The sequence below is a fragment of the Eschrichtius robustus genome, chromosome 8 (assembly GCF_028021215.1).
Source record: "Eschrichtius robustus isolate mEscRob2 chromosome 8, mEscRob2.pri, whole genome shotgun sequence".
NCBI classification, from domain to species: domain Eukaryota; kingdom Metazoa; phylum Chordata; class Mammalia; order Artiodactyla; family Eschrichtiidae; genus Eschrichtius; species Eschrichtius robustus.
Window position 1 is genome coordinate 85790940 of NC_090831.1, and position 22085 is coordinate 85813024.

The window sequence follows — 22085 nt, forward strand, 5'->3', positions numbered from 1 at the left end:
ATTCTGGAAAATCTTCAGCTATTATTTCTTTGAATATTGCCTCTTTCATATTCTCTCCATTATCTCTTAATGAAAATCCAATTAGATACATGTTAGACCATCTTATGCTATTGTTCAAGTCTCTTAACTGCACTTGTATTTTCTGTCTCTATGTTTCTTACTAATGCATTCTAGATTATTTCTTAGATGTATTTTCCTGTTTCCTAAATCAGTGCTATTCGGAGAGTAATTTCTTTTGAAACTACTCTTGGAGTTTTATTAACTTTGTTAAGTCTAGTTATTATATTTATTATTTCTCAAAGTTTATTTGGTCCTTTTAAAAATCTGCTTGGTGATTGATAAAATCTTTTATTCATATTTTTAATACCTGTTTTTATTTCCTTAAACATAAAATGTAGTACTTTTATTCTGTTGATTATTTCAGTAAATGAAGTCTTTGCATTTCCGATTGTGCTATTATTTTTGCTGTCTCTTGCTTATATTGCCTCCAATTCCTTGTATATTGTGACTTTTGCCTGTGAGGTCATATTCTTGGAACTTTATCCATGGGAATGATTGGTGTGTCCCTTCAAATATTTGAGTTGTCTTTTGCCAGGGATTTGGTGGTACTTCTAACCCAGGATCACTTTTACTAACTTCACAGATTGAGGCTTCTTGGGCAAGTCAATAGAGTGAATTTGGTCTGAAAACCCACATTAAGATCAGCTTGGGGTTTGTGAATTCTTAGGAGAGATTTTTTTCCTTTATCTCGTTCCAAGTTTTGAGATATGCATTTTATTTTGCTTTCTCTTGGGCTTGGGTGGGGGTGGGGGGAATGCTAGTTCTAAGTTCTCCTTACACTCAGGGTAGAGCCCTTTGTGGTCTTAGCTTTATACCAGGGGGGGAGAAAGATAATGTACAGGATCAATTGGATTTCCCACCTAGAGTGGGCTCCAAGGTTTTTCTCCTTTACCACATGTTATTTTGAGACTATGAAAACTGACGCTGTGGGTATATGATTTAAGAGATTGCCCCAGGGGTTCTGTTTACCTTTGTGGGTTCTCACATTCACTTAGTGTTTGGCTTCTGAACTTTATTTACCCTTTTTTAAGGGGGGGGCAGCATATTGATGTACTCAAAAATGCTGCTTTTAACAAACATTTTATTCAGTAATTTTAGTGGGAGAATCAGGGTTTTATCTGCTGTTCTCCTCATCTACTTAGTTTAGAATTTGTTTAGTTTTATTTACCTTTGCAAGCAATCCTTTTAGAAATAAGACAAGAATAAATAAATTATAGCAAAGAATTTACCAAGCAGCTATATCAAGTTTTGTCTGCCAAAGTGAAATATTTAACATTTTCTACTTAAATCTGATGTTATTTATAAGCATACCAAGTGCATTTGTGATGTTAGGCCATGTTAAATTTGAAATCAGAAAGGAATTTAGAGATTATGTCATTAGAGTATCTACTTTATGCATAGTTTTCAGTTGGAGAAGCAGAATGAAGATTAGAAGATGTATAGGGTTGAATTCTGCCTCTGCTACTCACCAGCTGTGTGTCCTTAACAAACATTGAACTTTCCTGAGCCTTAGGTCTCTCTATAGCCAAATGAGAACAATAGTTCTTGATCTTCCCAAGTTATAGAATAGTTGCTAGAGTTGGATGTGTTAATAATATATGGGCCAGTGCTTGTAACCTGCTATTATTGTTAATTTTGAAGTCTTTAATTTGCTTCTTTTAATCTCATGAGATTTCTGTGAGAGAAGGCCGTTAATGCATTCATAGATTGCTACCTTTGTTCTGCATAACCTCTCGAAACCCACCTCATTTCTTTAGCCTTTTTAAATTTCCTCTCTGTATGACATTCTAGCTCAGTTAAGCTTTAGAGCATAGAGCAGACACCAAGAAATTTGAAAGCTGGTTTAGAAAGATTTAGTGAAATGTACACGGAGTATTACCTAGTTATAAATGTCTTTCACATTTTTATCAGATGGAGCTATATTCCAGTGTTTTAGGATATAAAGTAAAACTAGTCTTTGATAGAGAATAGTAAAAGCCCATGCGATATCCAGTCAGTATTGGAAAGATTTTTGCAAAGTCAGTTGCCTTTTGATAGGGTTAGATTCTTTGTCCACTTGTCAGCAGGGGGAGCCTTTGCCTCACTTTTTGATTCCAGAAGTCTGACAGTGGTGGCTCTTGTAAAGAGCCAGCATATTATGGAAAATGCTTGTTTCCTCACCTAACCTAGGCCTGAATACGTTTTGGAACCAGTTTTTCCTTTCTTCTTCTAATGGGAAAACTTTTTGTGCTTGTTTTCTGAGTTTTTTTTATACTAGTGGTATTTAAGTGCTGGTATGGGGGTTCTTTAAAAGTGGTTCATGCTAGGATAAACTAGTGGTTTGCAAATGCTATGCCCCGTTAAAGTTTTAAATGGTCTTAAGGTAATGAAAAAAAATTAGCTAATGAAGTAAATTTTTCATAAAGCTAAAATTTGTTCAGTTAATGGACTATATTGAAGACTAACATTTTCTACTTCCTACTTAATCGTTTTACATTGTCTTTGTAGAAAATGTTGGTGATGATAGTCTTTACTTCTGTTTTTTTTTTTTTTTTAAATATCCTTATTGGGCAGTTTACAAGGTTGACAACCTATGATGTTCCCCAGTAGTTTCTGAAATTTTATAGATCAGTGAAATTCAAGAGCCAACTACTTTAGCAAATAAAGATTGGAACTTCTGAACTGAACCATTTCCAACTTCCTGGTCACCTTTTTTCCTAACTTTTCCCTGAGATGTTTACTTCCCTTTTACACCTAAGGAGTGAGACTTAATGACTAAACTACTGTATCTGATATTCAAGATATAAGTGTAGGTACTAGGGAAAGTTGGTTTGATTATTTTTTTAAGTGTGCTGTATTTGGAATTAAGATCGGCATGCATTCCTACCATGTTCCAGGTCCTGAACTGGATAGTTTGCATATGTTCCGTATCTTTACAGCAACCCAGTGGGGTATAGAGATTGTGATAAGGTTTATTTTGCATGTGAAGAAACAGAGTGAACGAAATTAAACAAAATAGCCAAAGTCACGTATCTAGAATGTGTCAGAGCAGGATTAAAACATTACCAGGTTGCCTTTTTGATTCAAAATCATTGCTCTTTCCACTACATATTAATACTTTATGCTACATTTGATACTTTTCCCATCTTTGCTCAATTTATTCTTTTATAATATACCATCCTGCTCTAAGAACAAGGAATAGCCAGAGAGTATCCTATTCAGTACCCTTTTGGGGGGTGCTTTTCCTGCTGGTAATAATCCCTTGTTTCCTGTTACCCAGAGAAAGACTTTGTACCCAGGGCTCTAATAATTACTAAAGTTTTAAGGCTTAATCTGTGTATGTTTTTGCAGTTAGAGTTTTATGAAATACTGATGGATTTAAAGATCGTTCTGTTTCTTTGGTATCCTCTTTGGGCTGCCACAATTTATTCTTTATGGTTAAGTGATTTCCCTTCTCATTTATATATTTTCCTTTTGCCATCCTTTCCCACCCCACCTTTATTTCTTGTGTCTTTCTATCAGGCTTTATCTTTCTTAAGAGCAGAGTATTTCCTAGTGTATCTAATGTTGCACATGCAGTGAATACTTTGTCTTTTGACATAGTACTAAGCCTTGAAATAATTTAGAATTTCAGCTTCTTAAGTGTCACATGTTAAAACTAATTGTTTTAGGGCCTTTTCCATACCACTTTTACTTTGCTGCTATTCATTCATTCATTGAATGATTATTTATTGATCTCTACTATATACTAGGGACTATTTGGGGTGGGAAGGTGTGGTAAATAAAGCATAATGCCAAATCTCAAGGAGTTTTCATGTGACTATGGTAATATTATCAAATATCTTGACCCACTTGATGATCATTGGCATCCTGATACCTAGTATTACAGTTTGACATGGTTTTCTACTTCCATGTGAGTTCAGTTGACTTGAACAGATATTTTTGGAGCACTGACATATAAGGGACTATACTGAATGCTGTGAGCCAGACCGTGAAAACAAAATCGACTTACCTTCAAGGATTTTATGCTTCATTTATGGGAGTTGAGGAGGGGAGAGAAATATGCCAAATTTAGCTGTATCACCAGGAAAAATATTGTCAGTACTAATAGGCAGTGATGCAGAATGTACTAAGAAAGAAGAGAGGAAGAGTGCGTTATTTATGCCTAAAGGGGATTGGAGAAAGCTTCAAAATGGTTGGGTGCTGGGGATGGAGGATATGTAGAAGGATTTTATGAGGTTAAGATGGGGGAATGATATCTGAGGTGAATTGAACTAGAGTAACAAATGCATAAGGGCATTTAAGGCAAGCTTATGTTACCTGAAGTATTTGGTGGTTGGGACTGGATGAGAAGGAGTAGTCAAAGTTCATTTAGCAGATACACTGAAGAGTTCTTTGGATATCCTGCTTATTAATTTCTACTTATTTCTGGAGACACTGGTGTACCTTTGAAGTTTTTGAGTGGGTTGACAATGTGATTCCATCTGTATATTAAGATGATAACTTTGGTATATTTGTTTTCATGACTTTTATTCAAGATATGGTATTTTAACTGCTTCTTTTAGAAGAATCCAAGGACATTTAACAGACCAAACAATGGTTAAGCGGCACATCAAACTTTGTGATAAGAATTGACAGTTCAGGAAACTTAAAGTCATTGTTGTCATTATCCCAAATTCATTTTGATTTGCCTTTTAAAATTGTATGAGTTTAGATGAAGTTGAACCTCAGCTGAGAATTTCCTGGCTTTAGTTATTTTTTTCACAACCTAATTTAATTGGTTATAGTGAATTCAGTGTAGACTATAGTTTTTTCTTATTCCTTCTTTTGATACAATGACGATTTTAGGATTGAGAGTTAACAATATATAAAAAGCAAATATTTAGCTTTTGGTGTTATTGCTTTATTGGACTGATAATATTGCAAATGAAGAATGTTTGTACAAAATGAAGAGGTATTTAAATTTTTTTTCTTTTTTAAATTGTTTTTTGTGGAGAGTTTTCTGGATTTCTTATCATGGCTGGTTATTACCTTGAGAAGTTTACCTCACTTTGAAACCAGTTATTAAAAAAAATATATCTCCAACATTATACTCACCCTTTAAGAATTTTCCTTTTGGTTGAGAGAGAAGAAAGGAATGCTAATAAATAATGGGCTCTGCTGTATGATATCATCTATCTTGTCTTTCGTATGTCACTCAGGGTCATCCTGCAAAAAACGTCAATAAAAGAGAGGCAGGGTTGGGGGTAGGGGAAGAAAATGGGTATGTGTGTGTTGGGGGAGGGTACAGAGGCAGGGACAGCTCATTCCCAAATAGAGCTTTCTGACACACTCATAATGTACTTCTTTAGAGATTTCTTCAATAGTTACCATGTTAGAGGAATTGCTGTTTTGAGGAAAGTATACTTAAAATAGACAGAAAATCATCCTGAATAGACAGCAGTTCACACAGACCTAGGTTTTGAGAGATTTTCCATAGTTCTTGAAGTCTTAAAAATCCTTTGCTTTGGCAAAAAGGGTGAATTTCTGATTTGGTGTGTGCTTCTTCCCACATTAAATTTTATCCTTTTTGGTCTGAAGGATTTTTTTCCTCTCAATTTTAAGTTTTTCACATAATTTGGTCTGTAAGGAAACTGGTAATCCAGTAATATCAAACACTTGCCATTTATTGAATGCTTATTAGGTACCAGCCAGTATGCATTTTTATTGTATTTTATCCTTACAGTAGCATCATTACAATCTTCTCCTCATACGACTGCTGTACAGATGAGGATATTTGATAGAGCTTTCAGGGCTAAAGTAAGGTTGCAGCAAATGTGGACTTAAGTTGTGGCTTTGCCATCAGTTCTGATGAGCATGCCTGCCATCTTCATCAGCAGTATCTCCCTCCACTCAACGCCCTCCCTCAGAGTTTACTGATCTTGTTCCTCTTCAAACAGAGCTTTCTTATAATCCTATAATCCAAGTCTCTGAATGGCGTGCTTTCTGCTTTTGCTTCTCTGAACGTTTGGCAAACTCTTTCTCAGCCTGCAAAACCCAAGTGTTATTTCTGTTCTGAAGCTTTTCTTGATTCTTCCAGATACTATTAATCATGCTTCCATAGCCTTTGTATGCCTCTGTTCTTACATTGTTATAACTCCCGTATTCACTGAACTTTCTGAGGGTAGCGACCGTCTCTCCTAGCGTATACTAGGTACAGCAAATGTTTGTGGAATTTGTTGAATGAATGTGAATTCTGGAGAATGTTATCAAACCTTTCATGATCATTACGTCTGACAAAGTAATTCACCCAATATTTTGTGGATGGATGCAAGTGATAATATAATGTTTAGGGCCTTCTTTTAAACTCTAACATTGCATTCATATTGAATCTATCACACGTAATGCTAATTTAATGAATGGTTGTAATTTCTTTATAATATGTTATTAACCTTGTTCACAGTTTGGGGGGAAAATAGTGATAAATAGCTTAGTGGAACACACACTAGTGGTCTTTGTGAGGCTATTAAAATTCCTATTAAAATGAGAACATTAAAATGTCAAAAGTCAAGTTCATAGGAAGAGTTAGTATGTAGACCCAATTTTTATTTTCCTCAGTCTTAATTAGTCTCATGAATTATTTATTGGTGTAACACTTGAATAATAGTTGAGAATTTGTGTAATTTTTCTGTGTTACATATTTAAAAATATTAGCCATTTAGCTCAACACATGTATCCTATTTGTTGATTTCCTCTGTTTTCTTAGGGTTTTAAATAAATTTTATTTATTTATTTATAACTAAGGTTTTAAACTTCAAATCTACTTGAATATTGCATTATTATTAGACACTAATTACTTTTCAAATGCTCAAATAAAAAAGAATATGAGGGAGAGAGTAATAAGAAAGAAGTTAGCTATTCTTTTATTCAATTAATTACCAATTATTAATTTTTAAGCATAGCCAAATAGTAGCATGTATCTCAAAAAATGGTGATAGTTTTATTTCTATAATGATATGAGTGAAAAGGCACAAAAATGATATTTAATGGCAAATTTACTATCCTGCAAGCTCTAGAAATCCATCTACCATTGTTTTTAAGTCAATATCTGTTGAAATCCTACTCTGAACATTTTTGTGTCTGTGCTCATACCAAACATGTTGTATCATTTTTGAGTTAAGTTTGCAATAAAGATTAATAAGTTAGTGTTTCAGTTTTTCTGTAACAACAACAACAAAACCTTTTTCTGTGCATGAAGTGCATGCATAAAACGAGCGGAAGTTCCACAGACTTTTGGACTCTTCTGTTCTTATGTATAAGTCTCTTGATGTTTCCTGTCTGCCTTTTTGACTACCTGTACAGCTGTTTTTCATGTGTTTTTCAGACTTGGAGAAAGACCAAGTATTTTTGACAGCTGTATGCTGAACTGCAATGTATGCTTGGCCACAGGTCACGTTTGCATTTCTTCACTTGTATTTTTACTCGATGTGTAAAAGAAATATGAGCATAGAGAGATTCAGAAAACATGTAGCATGCTGAGTAATGGTAGTCTTCTTCTCCACTTACTCTGCTACATAGATTCCACAGGAAGAAAAAGACAGCAGAGAAATGGAGGAAATGGTATTCAGAACTACCCTCCATGGGGCCCTTGTTGCTATAATAATGAGTGATGGAAAATGCTCTGGGTCAGGCATGGTGGAAAGAACTGAGCACAGGGACACACACACACACACACACACACACTGCTACAGACCATTTTAGTGAACAGACTGTAATTTAGTAAAGAAAAGTGTTAATCTAGCAGTCAGTTCAACATGTAATTGATTACCAATTTATGCATAATGTTAAAGCTTTGTCTATATGATATTTTAACACCAGGAAATGAGACACACTTTTTAATAAATATTCATTTCATGAGGCTGCCATAATGGAACTTTCCTGCCTCCACCCACCCATCCCCACAGGCACAAAATTTTTTCATTGCCTTTGAAAATGAAAAATACTGATTTCCAAAGTTCTTTCAAAATGATTTTGGTAGGTCCTTTGTCAGTTTGTTCCTAGATCTTGCAAATAGTGTTTCAAATCACAATGCTTATTTTTCTGTCATCATGGTTATGATTAATGAGATAAACATCCAGATTTTAAATTCTGATGAAATCTCCACCCTTCCTAGTTATTTCAACTTTAAAAGATAATTTTTCCCCTGTATTATTTAGGCATAATTTTTGAGGAAACATCACTTAGCTATTGTCATCTTTTCAATCTGTTGCTTTTACATTTCATGCCCTGGTGGTAAAACTTGATCCATTGCATTGGATCAAGTCTAATTGTCTCTGTATCTTTTTCTAATATGTTCTTTTTCTCTTGCAGAAATTTCCTCTGCTTTTACCTTTGATCTCTTTTCATTCTACTCATCCTTCTCAGTCTAGGTATCCTTCTCAACTGAGAGGTAGGATACATCCTACCTCTATCATGAAACCTTTCCTAGGAAGTTCACTGTAATGAGGCTCTTTGATTTTCTATAGTGCTTAGTCAGTTTCACATCATTTAGATTTTATATGTTAACTTATGTTATTTTAAAAAAATGGATCCAGTGTGGTAAAATGGAGTCAGATTCTGACTTGAGTACTAGCTGTCATTTTTTAATTCTTTGACATTAGACAAATTATTTAAGCTCTGTGGGTTTCAGTCTTCTCATGTGTAAAATGGGACTATTGTTATTAAAGATTATAGCTATATGCTGGATAAATGTTTAGCACAAAGGCGGGAATATAACAGGTGCTCAGTAAGTGGCAGTAGTAGTTATTTGCTGTTGTTCTATATTTCTTACAGCTCCTAATATAATACTGAGCATGTGGTAAAGACTCTTTGAGTATGGTTCATGGCTAGGTCATTTAAATAGCTCCTGAAATCCCATCACTTTTATGAAGGCTTCCTGTTGGCTCTGTCCTATTAGAACTACAAAACTTTCATGGCTTCTCTGGACTGTTCTTTCTGTTCTCATTATCAGTAAGGGGAGCCTTTGGTATGTATTCTGAAGTGGCTTCCAATACAGTGATTTGAAGAATTTATTTATTTATTTTTGAGTAATGTTTTGGATTGATCCCTACATTTTTCTAATCGTCAGTGGCTGGGATTGTAATAAATAAAGCATTTTTCATGTACTTAAAATGCAGTATGTGAAATGCATAATAAAGTCTCAGCCAATCTGAGCTGCAGATGAATAAAGTATTTTGCCTAGCTTACTTCAGCTCAACAGACATTTATTAATGTATCTCCTATGTGCCAGGCATTTTCTAATTGTTGGATTTACAAAGATGAGTAAGATATACCTTCTTGCCGTTGAGTTTAAGCTAAGGTTAATGAGAGGCACAAAAATAGATAATTTCAATCAGTGATTAGTTGTAAGATGAAGGTAAGGATGGGGCTCTGTGGGATCACAGATGGAGGGTAATTGAAGGGAAAGAGAAGATTTCTGGGAAGACATGAGCTTCAGTCTGTGATGTCTCTCAGAGGACAAATGGGTTGATCCACTTGATTCAGGGACAGAGAGCCAACTCAGCTTCAATATTTATGAGAATTTATTGCCTATAAAGTTCATGGATAGGTTTGGCTCCAAGTGAGGCCTGATGCACTGGCTTAAACAGTGTCTTCCATGGCCCTCTCTTAACTGCACCCTTGTAAAAGCCTAATGGCTTCTCTGATTCCAGACCTTATCCTTCTCACATATTACTCCCCAGGGGGAAGAGTAAGTTTTTCTTTAGTTTCAGCTCAGTTTAGGGATTTAGTTTCTTTCATTGGCTGTAAATTATAACCATCCCTTAACTAATCACTGTGACTAGTGGGATACTAATTAGTTTATATAAGTCAGGGCCTACCTACTCTCAAGCTTAGAATGAAGTCAGTCTCATTCAAGCCTCATGGCTAAAGATGGGAGGAGAGGGCAATGGATGACCAGGAGGCATCCAGCAAATGTTCACTATCCCAGGGGAAGAAAAGTGTAAGAATTTTTTTGGAAAGGAAATAATATAAGCAAAAGCAAGGAAGTATGCACCATTACGATGTGTGTGGGAAACAGCAAGTAGTTAAATATTAATACAACATTTAGTATGAGACTTAGAAAATAATTATAAAATAATAATGCGATGCAGTATTTAACACCTGCTGGATCTAGTTTCCGTACATTACTTAATTGAATTCTCACAACAGCTAACTAAGTTAGGTACACCATCTTGCAGATAAGGAAACTTGAGCCCAAATTCACAGCTAATAATTGGTTGAACTGGACTCAAACTCAGATTATCTGGCTCTAGAGGCAGCCCATGTGGACATTACAGTATATTAAGTATCTCCTCTATATTGCTAGAGTTTCAGGAAATAAGACTTCATATATCATGCTAAGGAGCCAAGTGTTCTCTGGGGCTCAAGTTTTCTTCAAGCTCTAGCTCTTTGTCATACCATGCGAAAGCAGTAGTTCTCAAACTTTAGCATGCATCAAGTAGCCTCTAGGGCTTGTTAAAACCTAGACTTGGGCCCTATCATCATAGTTTCTGATTCCATAGGTATAGAGTGGGACCCTAGGATTTGCATTTCTAAGAATTTCCTAGACAATGCTGATGCTGGTGGTCTGGGAGCCACACTTTGAGGACGACTTCTTTAAGGTCTTTGGGAGACTGGAAGATTTGTGGTTCAGAGACATTCAACATATTGAAATGAACTCAAAGTTTATTGTACTTCTGCTTGGAAGTATACATGCCTTGACCTCACATTCTTTAATAATACAAAGAGTATATTTTGGTTACAGTAATATCCTCCCCCATAGGTCAAGGTCATTGCATGTGTTTCATTGATTGGATTTCTTCTGTCTCTGATTCTTAACTTATTAAGATTAGATTTATTGCTCTCCTCCTAAGTCCTGCTCAGTGTGCTAATGCTCAGTTCCCTCCTTGATGGTTAATAAAGTGCATTTGTATACTAAAGGAATATATTTGAACACTTTATGTTATTTGTTTACATTTTGATTGTGAAAAAATTTAAATATCAGAACAAGTAACATGAATGTCCATTTTTCCACCATTTAGAGTCAGCAGTTGTAAATGTATACACATGTATACACACACTTTTTTTTTTTTTTTGATGAACCATTTGAAAGTAAGTTACAGATCTTATGCCACTTCACTCATAACTATTGCAGAACACATTTCCTGATAAGAACATTCTCATATGTGATCACAATACCATAATCACACTTAAGAAAATTAACAATAATTCCTAATGTTGTCTAACATGCAGTCACATTCCAGTTTCCCCAGTTGTCCCAATGTCTTCTATATCTGGTTGTTTTTTGGTATCAGGATCCAATCAAGTGAAATTAAATTTTAAGAGTCAGTAAAGCTGGATGGATCTTTATGCTCAGATAAGTTCTGTGTTATTTAAGATATAAGTTTCATTGCTTTAATAAAGACCAAACTTAATTAAGGAAAATGTTTATTTCTGTCAGATTTAACCACCTGGAGATAAAGTGGTCCAGGACTGGTAGGCAGCTTTGTTGTTCTCAATATGTGGCTTCTATCTTTGAGGCCAAGATAGCTGTTCCAGCCCTACCATCATGCTGGGAAGAGGGGAAGGGAGTGCATACTCAGTCCTTTTAAGGGTAAGTCTGGGTGTTGCACATATCACCCTGCTCCCATCTCATTGGCGAGAAAGTACTCATATGATGTATCTGTCACAGAGGCCTGGAGATACAGGCTTTATTCTAACTGGATGGCCATGAGTCTAGTGATAATTCAAGTACCAAAAGAAAGAATGGCTCTTAGGGGGAGCAGTTAGCATCTCGGCCACAAGTTTGTTTTTGCAAATGACTAAACTATACTAAACTGTATTAAATCCATTTAATAGCTACTAGTACATTGTAATACGCCATTTCTCTTTTTGAGATATATAGGGCTAGTAATTGCTTCTAAGCTGAGCCCTGACTGTTATTCTTTTTTGAATTATTTGATATATATTTTATAGATGTCCTGTTGCCTTCTTTTTTGTTGGGGCATAGCTGTCACTGCTCACAGCTATCAGTGTTTTCATACCTTTTCTAATTTGCTATTTTCTTTTCTCTGGGCTGGGGAAGCAGGTAATGATAACCGTCATAATGATGCTATGATTTATTGTGTTTTATGTGTGCTACACAGTGTTAGAGACTATTAAATCTTATCTGTAACTTTGGAGCTCTTAGGCAAATATACTCATTTTATAAATGAGGAGGCTGAAGCTCCTAGAATATCAGTAACTAGTTTATGAGAACTGCAACTGTTTGAACCATAATTAGAATAAGAATCGATGCCCTGAGTGAGACCTGGGAATCCTACCTGTAAAAAGTTTGCATAATTTTCATTGCAAAGACTTTGCAGCATCTATTTTGACTATTTAGAGGAATATTTATACTTTTTCATTTTTGCTTGGTACAGACAGGAGGATTGCTATATAGTTAAATTCTGGATAGATGAGGTACTCTTTGTCTAAATATATCTCTGTGAATACACTTGTACAACATGCATATACATACAGCATCCATACAAACTCATATCTTGTTTTATGAAAACTTTAATAAGCATAGTAGATAAAGAATAGATTAAAAAATCTTAAAACAATGACTGAAAAACCTACTATGCCTTATAAAAGAATTTGAGCTTTGAGGGAATACTCTTCAAAACAGCATTAACATGAACAATCCCTTTCTCTCTAGCAATCCCAGAGTGGTTCAGATGTGTATTTTGTGAATATATGCTAAGAAAGTATTCAACCCGAAACATCTCTCAGACTATTTAAAGTTGTTAAATTTATTGAATCAATTAAGATGGGGTAGAGTATGTTGCAGTAATAAGCACCCCAAAGATCTCAGTTTGTTTTCTTTTTAAAAAAACTCCTTTGGCAACATATTTTGATTTTTAAAAATTGCCCTTATATCCATACTCAGATACAATAATAAGACTACCATCCATTTCTATGCAATTTAATTTCTTTTTGAGCAAAGTATTCTTTAAATTTCAAAATTTAGGGATAACTGTATTGGCACTGATAGCCAAGGTAAAATGGAATAGTTACTACAGGACTTACTGTATATGGTAAGTATGGGTTAGAGATGACAAATTAATTAGAATATTGACCTTTTGTTTATTCTCTTAATGAGTAGCTTAATTTTTCTTTGACATAGTTCTTCCCTATATAATAGATTATAAGATACACTAATCGCACTAGCAGAACGTGAAAAGTTATAGCCACTAGATCTTTCTCAGATTAGGGATACTATACTGTACCATAGAAATCATCATCATTATCATCATCTCAGTATGTTTTAAGAACCGTGAATTTTGTAGTTAATGTTTACAGACTAATAGTAGAAGACACTTCAAAATCAATCGATAGTTTAGGGCAATCAGTGACTAGTGTTTTTCGGTATTAGTCATTTTTCTCTCCCAACAGTGCTCAACACTGTGATTTGTATAAAACTGGTGCTTAATACATGTCTATGGATTTGGTCTGCTGTGTTTGACTGATGTCTAAGTCATTTGAAAGTATGGGGCTGACATACTATGAAGAAGAGAAGGCGTCGTGCAGAACAGTTTGTATTTCTGATTTTGGAAAAAATGATATCTTGCAAAGAGTCATGATTGTCCTCAGGTATTCTCTTGAGCTACAGATTTTAGCTCAAATAAATGAAAATAAATGTATTTAAAACTATAGACATGAATAATGAAAAAATTGGGAAATGTGTAGATAGTGATATACAATAATCTGATAGCTTCATCAGTTTGCGATTTAAAATTTAAACTGCCCATTTTGTCCCTTGGGGAAAAAATTAACTGACATATTTGTGGTGAATAGGGATAAAATCATTACATTCATAAAAAGAATAAGTTACCTAATTTCCTCTAATTCTTCTTTAGGTCGCGATTTAATTTGTATCCAGTCTATGGATGGAATGCTGATGGTGTTTGAGCAGGAAAGCTATGCTTTTGGGAGATTTCTCCCTGGTTCTCTTTTACCTGGCCCTCTTGCTTACAGTTACCGTACAGATTCCTTCATTACTGTTTCATCCTGCCGACAAGTGGAAAGTTACAAGTAAGTTTGGATCTTGAATCTTTGGAATCATGGTTTTTTAAGTGTATGCTGCTGATAATTTCTTATCCACAAAGAGCTTGAATATTGCAAATGAAAAAGAGAGTGGTTTCTCTGATAAAATGTAATTGTGGTGACTTAGAGGATATCATTTACATATCATAAAACATTTGAAAGGCAGTATAGTGCAGAGATTGAGAGGAAGGATTTGGAGAAAGGCACACCTGGGTTGGAGTCCTGATTTTTGCTACTCACAGCTGTTTGATGGTCAGTGTCCTTATCCTGAAGGTAAAGGAGGTAATAACATCTATTTCGACAAATTTGTTAAAAGAATTAAGTGTATGTCAAGTTACCACCCCATAGAAAATGCTCAGTAATTATTGTGATTGTTCCTTGAATTATAAATAATAAAACACAGTCTGAGTGAAAAAAAGCCAGGTACAAATACATATATAGAATGATTTTATAACAAAAAAAGAATGTATATGACATAGGAAGAATACTGGCAAGAAATACAAGTGTTTTTATGAATGTTTTTAAAAGAACGGTTTACAGAAGTGAAGTATGAAAATGACCCTATGAAAACAGCTTATACTTTTTGCTAGAAATTCATATTGATTTCGGTGAATTGTGTTTCAGAGAGAACTTTTTCTCCTCTACCAGCTAAATTTCAATAAAAATTATGGTTTTGAGTTTTTGGAGGCTGTGTTTTTTATTGGAAGGGAGAATGGGAAAAAAAGTAGAAATCCATTCTGGGAAAAGAAATAGACTTGGAGAATTATAATATTTTCAGTAACTTTATTGTTGTTATCTTACTGATGGCAGCATTTAGAACTTTAAACATCTAAGCAACACTTCGTTATAGCCTTTCAGTATTATTTTTGGCCACCTGATTTTTCCCAAGGCAGGAAGAAAATATAAATTCATCAGGCAACAGATGTAAATTTTTGCCTTCACGTTTTGTTATTGTGTATATTGCAAGTTAATGTAGTTTTCTCTTAATAAGTGGCAATCTACATTCTGAGAATTATTGTTGAGGCATCTAGGATTTAAAACTCTGAAAATAAGCAAATGTTTGTGACTAAGCAGAAGTTAACTGATGGAGGTAGTGTATCATTATGTCATATTCCTCCTACAACTCCTATGGTGCTTGTCCAAAGAAGATGAATGAGTTGTGGCATTGCTACTGATAATAAATAAAATATCATAATTATTATGAGACGCTGAGAAAAATATCTGTATAATTCATTCAGTCCTGCCAAAACTTAAGCAATATTGAGAAGATCTGCTTTGCAGCTTTCCACCCAGTTCTTGCCAAGTAGAGTGATACTAGCAGTGTTACACTGGGGTCATGATACAAAGATGTGAATGTTCCATGACTTACTCTTTGAAATATGGGAATAGGAATTAATTTGGTAATAATTCCAGGAGTGATTGGATGAGAAAACAATGTGTAGGTTTCCTTAACATGAAGGTTTAATCTCACAGAAACTCATACTGTTTTAACTGTGGTAACTCTCCAACATACTGATCTATTAAATTCATCTCCATCTAAGACTAAAAAAATGCACATTTTATTTATTATGTGGATCTTTTAAAATGGTAAAAATGCATGGGATATGTGATTATTGTGAAATGATGACAATCAAGAGGGTTTATAACATTGAGTAGTATGTTGTATTTATATATACTTTCAACTTTAATAGATTAAATGGTAATCAGGTGTAATTTAGGATGGGAGAAAGCATGAAAACTGTAGTTTTGGTGTTTGGAGGCTTCATTAAATCTATTTATAATCAGTTAAAAATATAATCAGTTAATAGAAAAGTATTTTAAGACATAATTCATTTTCATTTTTGATATTGATGTTTAATTACTTTAAAAACAGATCAACTATGTTCAAGTAGGAACTAGAGAAGGCTGTGAGTCTCAAACTTTAGTGTGCATAAGAATTATCTGAGCATCCTTTTATGAAATGCACATTTGCAGATTCTTAATCCCCAACCCCTTAGATTTTGATTTAGTAGGTTTGGGGAAAAGACCCAGAAATCATCACAAATACATACTCCAGGTGATTCTAATTCAGGACATACTTTGACTGTTGTTTTTCTTTTGAAGTGAGAGAATTTTTTTTTTTTTTTTGGTAGAGGAGGGGCTTAGGGCCATTCCCTTGGCCACGTTTGTACAAACTTTGGATCATCTTTTATTCTCTTTTTCTTTCCTTTGCTTGTCAGAATTATTTAGTCAGTAAATCGTGACCTTTCTACCTTTTTTTTTTTTTTCTCTTATTCAGCCGTTGCTTCCCATTCGCATTGGCATTCAGACCTTTATCTTTTCACTTGGATTTCTGTTTTTTTTTTTTTAACCTCTAATCTAAACTTTGAAGGGCCTTTCTCATAGCTATTCTTTTAAAACACCTCTTTAAGCCAGAATAATTTTTGTTGTCCATTAAGAAATCTAAATCTTCTCATACGACATTCAGTGCTCTTTATGCTCCAGTCCCATTTTACCTCTGTTAAGTGGACTTTCAGATTTGGAAGGGACTTTTAAAATTAACTGGTTTAAATATCTTCCTTTTTTTTAACCTCCTAGATATATTATTGCCCAACACACTGATTGTTGCCCAATATCATATTTGCTTTTTGTGTTGTGCTAAAATGTTCCAGAGTATGTCTTGCATTATCAGGTTCCTGAGAGCAGAATCTGTTTTAAATACCTGTTCACTAAAGGAATAATTCAGTTCATTGGTTCAGTCATTCATTCAGCAAACATTTTTCAAGAGGCTTCTCTGTGCCACACACTATGCAAAGCACTGGAGATGCAAAGCCAGATAAGACCTGTCTCTTGTCCTCCAGCAGTATGCCAGCAAGTGGGGAGGTAGCAAGTCAATCAGCTACTTCAGTTCATTGTGATACTGGCTATGGCAGCACTGTGCACAGGAAACTGAGGAGCCTAGAGGTGATACCTTTAAATAAGAGTTGAATGTAAGGAGGCTCCCTGAAGAAGTATACTTGCCAGGAGTTTTATCTTTCTCCCCTGTTTGCTATACACTTTCCCCTGTACCCCTACAGTGGCTCCTAATACTAATACATTGCTAAGTAGACAATAGTCTTTAAATCAGTATTTTAAAATCTGTTTGTTGAATTTAATGGATAGTATTTGAAAAAGAGGATTGTGTTCTTCACCAGCCTTAGGCTCTTGCCAAACTGAAATATTTGGTGTTATTCATATATATTCAGAGCTTCTCTCTTTCTCTCTCCTCTTTTGCTCATGATGTACTCTGTCTGAAATGCTCTTCCTTCCTTTTCTGTGAATGAAAATTAGGTCTGGAAGCCTCCCTGCTCCCCATTCAGATCTTGCCTGACATAGCTGTCAGTAACAACTCCTTCTTCTCAATTCACAGAGTAATTTTTCACTGCGTTCCATAAGCACTATTCATGCTTTCGCTGATATGACATATTTACTTGTTTTTCTCCTTGACTAGGCTAAATGTTCCTTGATGGCAGGGATTTTATATCCCCTGAAGTGCCTAGCATTGTACCTTGCTGAAAGTAGATGTTTAACAAGATCTTAATGAAGGAATGAAAAGTTTATGAGTAAACCTTCTATTTTGTTACTGGCATTTTTCAATGAAAATGATTCTCCCAGGCATAATCAAGAATGCTTTAGCTATAGTTGGAATGAATGTAGTAATGCTCTGTATCCAGAGCTTCCAATTCTAGTAGAGTTCTGCAGGTTAAATATCAAAGTTCCCAAATCTCCTGGTACACTTTGAGGTGACAACTATTTTTCATTTGAAAATAAATGATTTTGGAGGGTTTACTTTTGTGTTCTGTGACACCTCAATCCATATTTTAGTTACTTGCTGCTGTTTTTACGATGTGATACAGAGGAGCACTAAATTATATGGTTGAGTTTGTCATTGGTGCTCCACAGGACCTGTTAAGCATTTGTGGCTATTGGTTCAAAAAGTACCACTGTTCACCTGGACTTGCTGTACTTGTGATTAGTGCCCTTTCTGTTCTGAAAAACACATATGACACTCTTTCATTAAATCTTTTTACATTGGACCTGATTATTCTTTCAGCAGTTTCAACAAGGGAATTTTATTCTTTAGCTTATATCACATAACACCTGAGCGATAAGAAAAAAAAAAAATCCAAGTGTTTTCTTTATTTCGGAAATTCCAAGTCTGCTTGGAATTGTTTGGTTTTGGAAACAGATTTCCATGTACATTATTGGTCACAGTTAAGAGAATTTCAGGAAGCATCATAAAATAAATGCTATTGTAAGTTTGTCATCATCTAAATTTACTGTCAGTTATGTTTAGTAATAAAATACTCTTCTGAGTTGTCTTCTGGGAAGAGAATTGGTCTGGATTTAGAAATCAGGAGTTAATTTTGGCTCTGTCTGTGCCTGCTGTTTTGATGTTCATGAGGCCACTTTAGGGGTTCACTTATGGCTCACATGAAATAATAACTCTTTTTAGTTATATAAGAAGCTTCAAACAGCTCAAAATCTTTGGATATTTGCAACAATCTCATGAATATCTGTATCATCCTCTGGTAGGTTGGTGTCTGCATGAAATGAATGGTCTATGTAATTAATTGCCAGAGGTTAGATCCATTTGCAGGACCAGCTCTGGACTGATGTTCTAGTCACTAGTGCATACTAATTTCTGTTACCATGAACCAGAAAGAGTAAAGCAATCTTATTTGGAGGTTGGACTATGAGGTCTAATTATTTGGCGCTTTTGGAGAGTTAGGGATTTTGAAGGTCAGTCTCAGATGGTATGGAGATATTTGCTGCAGCTGCCTACGGGATTTTTTAGCATGATTTTACAAGGCCGAGATCTTCAGCCTCCTACCATTTTTTGTCTCATTTCCCATGACTCATTCCTCTCTGCCATGCGTCTCTCCTAAACTCCTGCCATGGCCTTTCATGTCTCTTTTACTGCTGCATGCCTTTGCATGTGCTGTTTGCTTTGCCATAATGCCTTTTACCTCTTTAACAGCATGATGAGTTTTCACTCATTCTTCAAAACCTAGCTTTCTCCTCCTGAACTGATACCAAGAACATATATATTTCCTCCACCCCAGTTACCTGTTCCTGCAACCATATTCCCTTGGTACTTATATGCATACCTTCTATTAGCACAGGGCACTCTGAGTTACACTTGTTTGTATATGAATCGTCACAACTACTTTGGAAGGTCCTGGTGGACACAGGTCATGTAGTAGTTTTTCCCCTTGTTAATGCTTATATGAGATCCCTACTACATGTTTATTGAATGAATGAACTTTATATATATTAAGCTTTCTTATTAACTGTAATTTTCATGAATGCATTGCAAAATCTATCTTAATTCATAGCCATTCTGCATTCACTGAAAATTGGAGGCTTTTTACAAATTAAGTATTGCTGATTGAGATAGAAGGCTTTAAGAGTTGGTATATGACATTTGAATACCAGTGTAAATTTCAGTGCTTGTTTAGATATTCTGCATTGCCTTTATTCATTCAGGCCCCTGATGTTTACACTATCAGACATCTTTCTCTTAGACAATATGAGATGTCTGAATATATCTATCTACTAATTTTCCTGTTAGCTATCAAAGAGCAATGTAAGAAGTTTTGATTCAGTAAGAGGGAAAGGCTTAATTATTTGTTGAGATGTTTTTGTTAACCTTCTAATACCTTTTCTCTGCCAAGTGTTACCTTTTGGAGAGCCTTCCCTATCTCCCCTATGTAACTAGATACGCACCAACAATAAAAGTAAGAAACTTCAAAAAAAAAAAAAAAAAAAAAAGAGGGAAAGGAATCTATGAGCCTAAAATTTCTTCATTTTGTGTAGGATTATTACTAACAATATACCATAAATTAATGCGAGTAAGGGAATTTAAACTTTATTGTCTAAATTAATCATTTATAAATTGAATGATATTTATAAATTGTTTTTAAGAATGATTTGAGCTAAATGTTACTATTTTTTAATTTTTAACTTTTAAAAAATTTATTGAAATATAATTGATTTACAATGTTGTGTTAAATGTTACTATTGAAATAAAAGCTTTAAAATACTTATAGAAAGTTATAATGTCCATTATTGAGAACTTATTACATACTAGATAAATTACTAGGTGATTTATCTCTATGTATGTATAAATCTGTATCTGTCTATGTGTTTGTCAATCTGTCAATAATTGGGCACCTAGTATATACCAGATACTGTACTAGGCACTAAATTATTTTTTAATTCTTTTAACAATGCTTAAGTTCGAGATTATTATTCCCATTTTATAGATAAGACAGTGATTAATTTAAAAAAATTTTCTCAACTAGTTAATGGTTTAGCTGGGAATTAAACTCAGGTGTTCTGGGGTCCATAGATTATCTATTAATAATTTCTACTATTTCTACTACTACTTTTTTGGGGGGGTTGAAACAAGTCGTCTGGTTGCTTTGCATTATTTGCATTTTTTTCTATTGTGTATTTTGGTGCTGGATGTTTCTTGAGTATTGTTATTTGTCACATAAAGTTCTAATGGAGATGCTTTGATATTTGGCAGAGTTATTTTTCCAACATTGAATTTTGGGACATATGGTTATAATTTCTTTACTATTGCAGTTTTACATAGCCTTAAGCCACAGTATCATTCAGTATGAATTCATTACTAAATTTTACAATTTTTAAAATCAAGGAAGAAGTTATTCATAAGGTTTGTAGGTAATGTGCATTTAAAAATTGTAGCTATACCGAGATTATGTGTTTTTAAAGTTTAAAATAATTTATACTTTTTAACTATAAAGTCACTTACAATTATTCCATATCTTTTAAACAGATACCAAGTACTTGCTTTTGCAACGGATGCAGATAAAAGACAAGAGACTGAACAGCAAAAACTTGGTTCTGGAAAAAGACTGGTTGTAAGGTCTTTTAAAAATATATGAAAATTTTAGTAATGTTATATCTAATTAAAGATGTTCGTTTAGAATAAGAATTCCTGGGAATAAAAATTTAAAAAACATATATTTTAGCCATTTCTCTTTTCTGTGTTAAAGTTATGTCAATGATCAAAGAATTTAGTTGGCTATTATTGAGCAATGGAGATATATGCCTAGTCATGGTCATAATATAGCAGATTATAGAGTTGTACCACTAGAATGATAGATATCCAGATGCAGTCACTTTTAACTGAAGCGATTATAAACTAACAAAATAAAAATAGAAAAATTAAAAATTCCTTTAATAGGCAAAAAAGTTGCTACTAGTAGGCATGTGATGAAATATATAAGTAAAAGATGAAAAAATTTTCACAGCCTACAAAGATAAAGTTAGCTCAAAGACAAACGTGGACGTTTGATAACTTGAAAAAGTAGTTTGAAGAAAAATTGTTTGAATTTTATGGTTTCTGGTCTTACATTTAGGTCTTTAATCCACTCTCTGAGTATATTTTTCTATAAGGTGTGGCGAAATGTTCTAATCTCATTCTTTCACATGTAGCTGCTCAGTTTTCCCAGCACCACTTATTGAAGAGACTGTCTTTTCTCCATGGTATATTCTTGCCTCTTTTGTCATAGATTAATTGACCATAGGTGTGTGGGTTTATATCTGGGCTCTCTATTCTGTTCTGTTGAACTATGTGTCTATTTTTGTGCCGGTACCATGCTGTTTTGATTACAACAGCTTTGTAGTGTAGTCTGCACTCAGGGACTTACTTCCAGCTTTGTTCTTTTTCTCAGGATTTCTTTGGCAATTCAGAGTCTTTTGTAGTTCCATATTAATTTTAGGATTATTTGTTCTAGTTCTGTGAAATATATCATGGGCATTTTAATAGGGATTGCATTAAATCTGTAGATTGCTTTGGGTAGTATGGACATTTTAACAATATTAATTCTTCTAATCCAAGAACATAGGATATCTTTCCATTTCTTTGTATCATTTTCAAATTCCTT

At 34.3% G+C, this 22085-nt stretch overlaps 1 protein-coding gene across 4 annotated transcripts in view; it reads left to right on the forward strand.

Annotated features, from left to right (window-relative positions):
* BBS9 (Bardet-Biedl syndrome 9) overlaps positions 1-22085 on the forward strand; it is a 469951-nt gene that overhangs the window by 84902 nt on the left and 362964 nt on the right. For all 4 annotated transcript variants that reach the window (XM_068549287.1, XM_068549291.1, XM_068549288.1 and 1 more), the window contains exons 6-7: positions 13959-14133; positions 20972-21056. In XM_068549287.1, coding sequence (XP_068405388.1) covers positions 13959-14133; positions 20972-21056 — 260 coding nt within the window. The remainder of the gene's footprint in view (positions 1-13958; positions 14134-20971; positions 21057-22085) is intronic.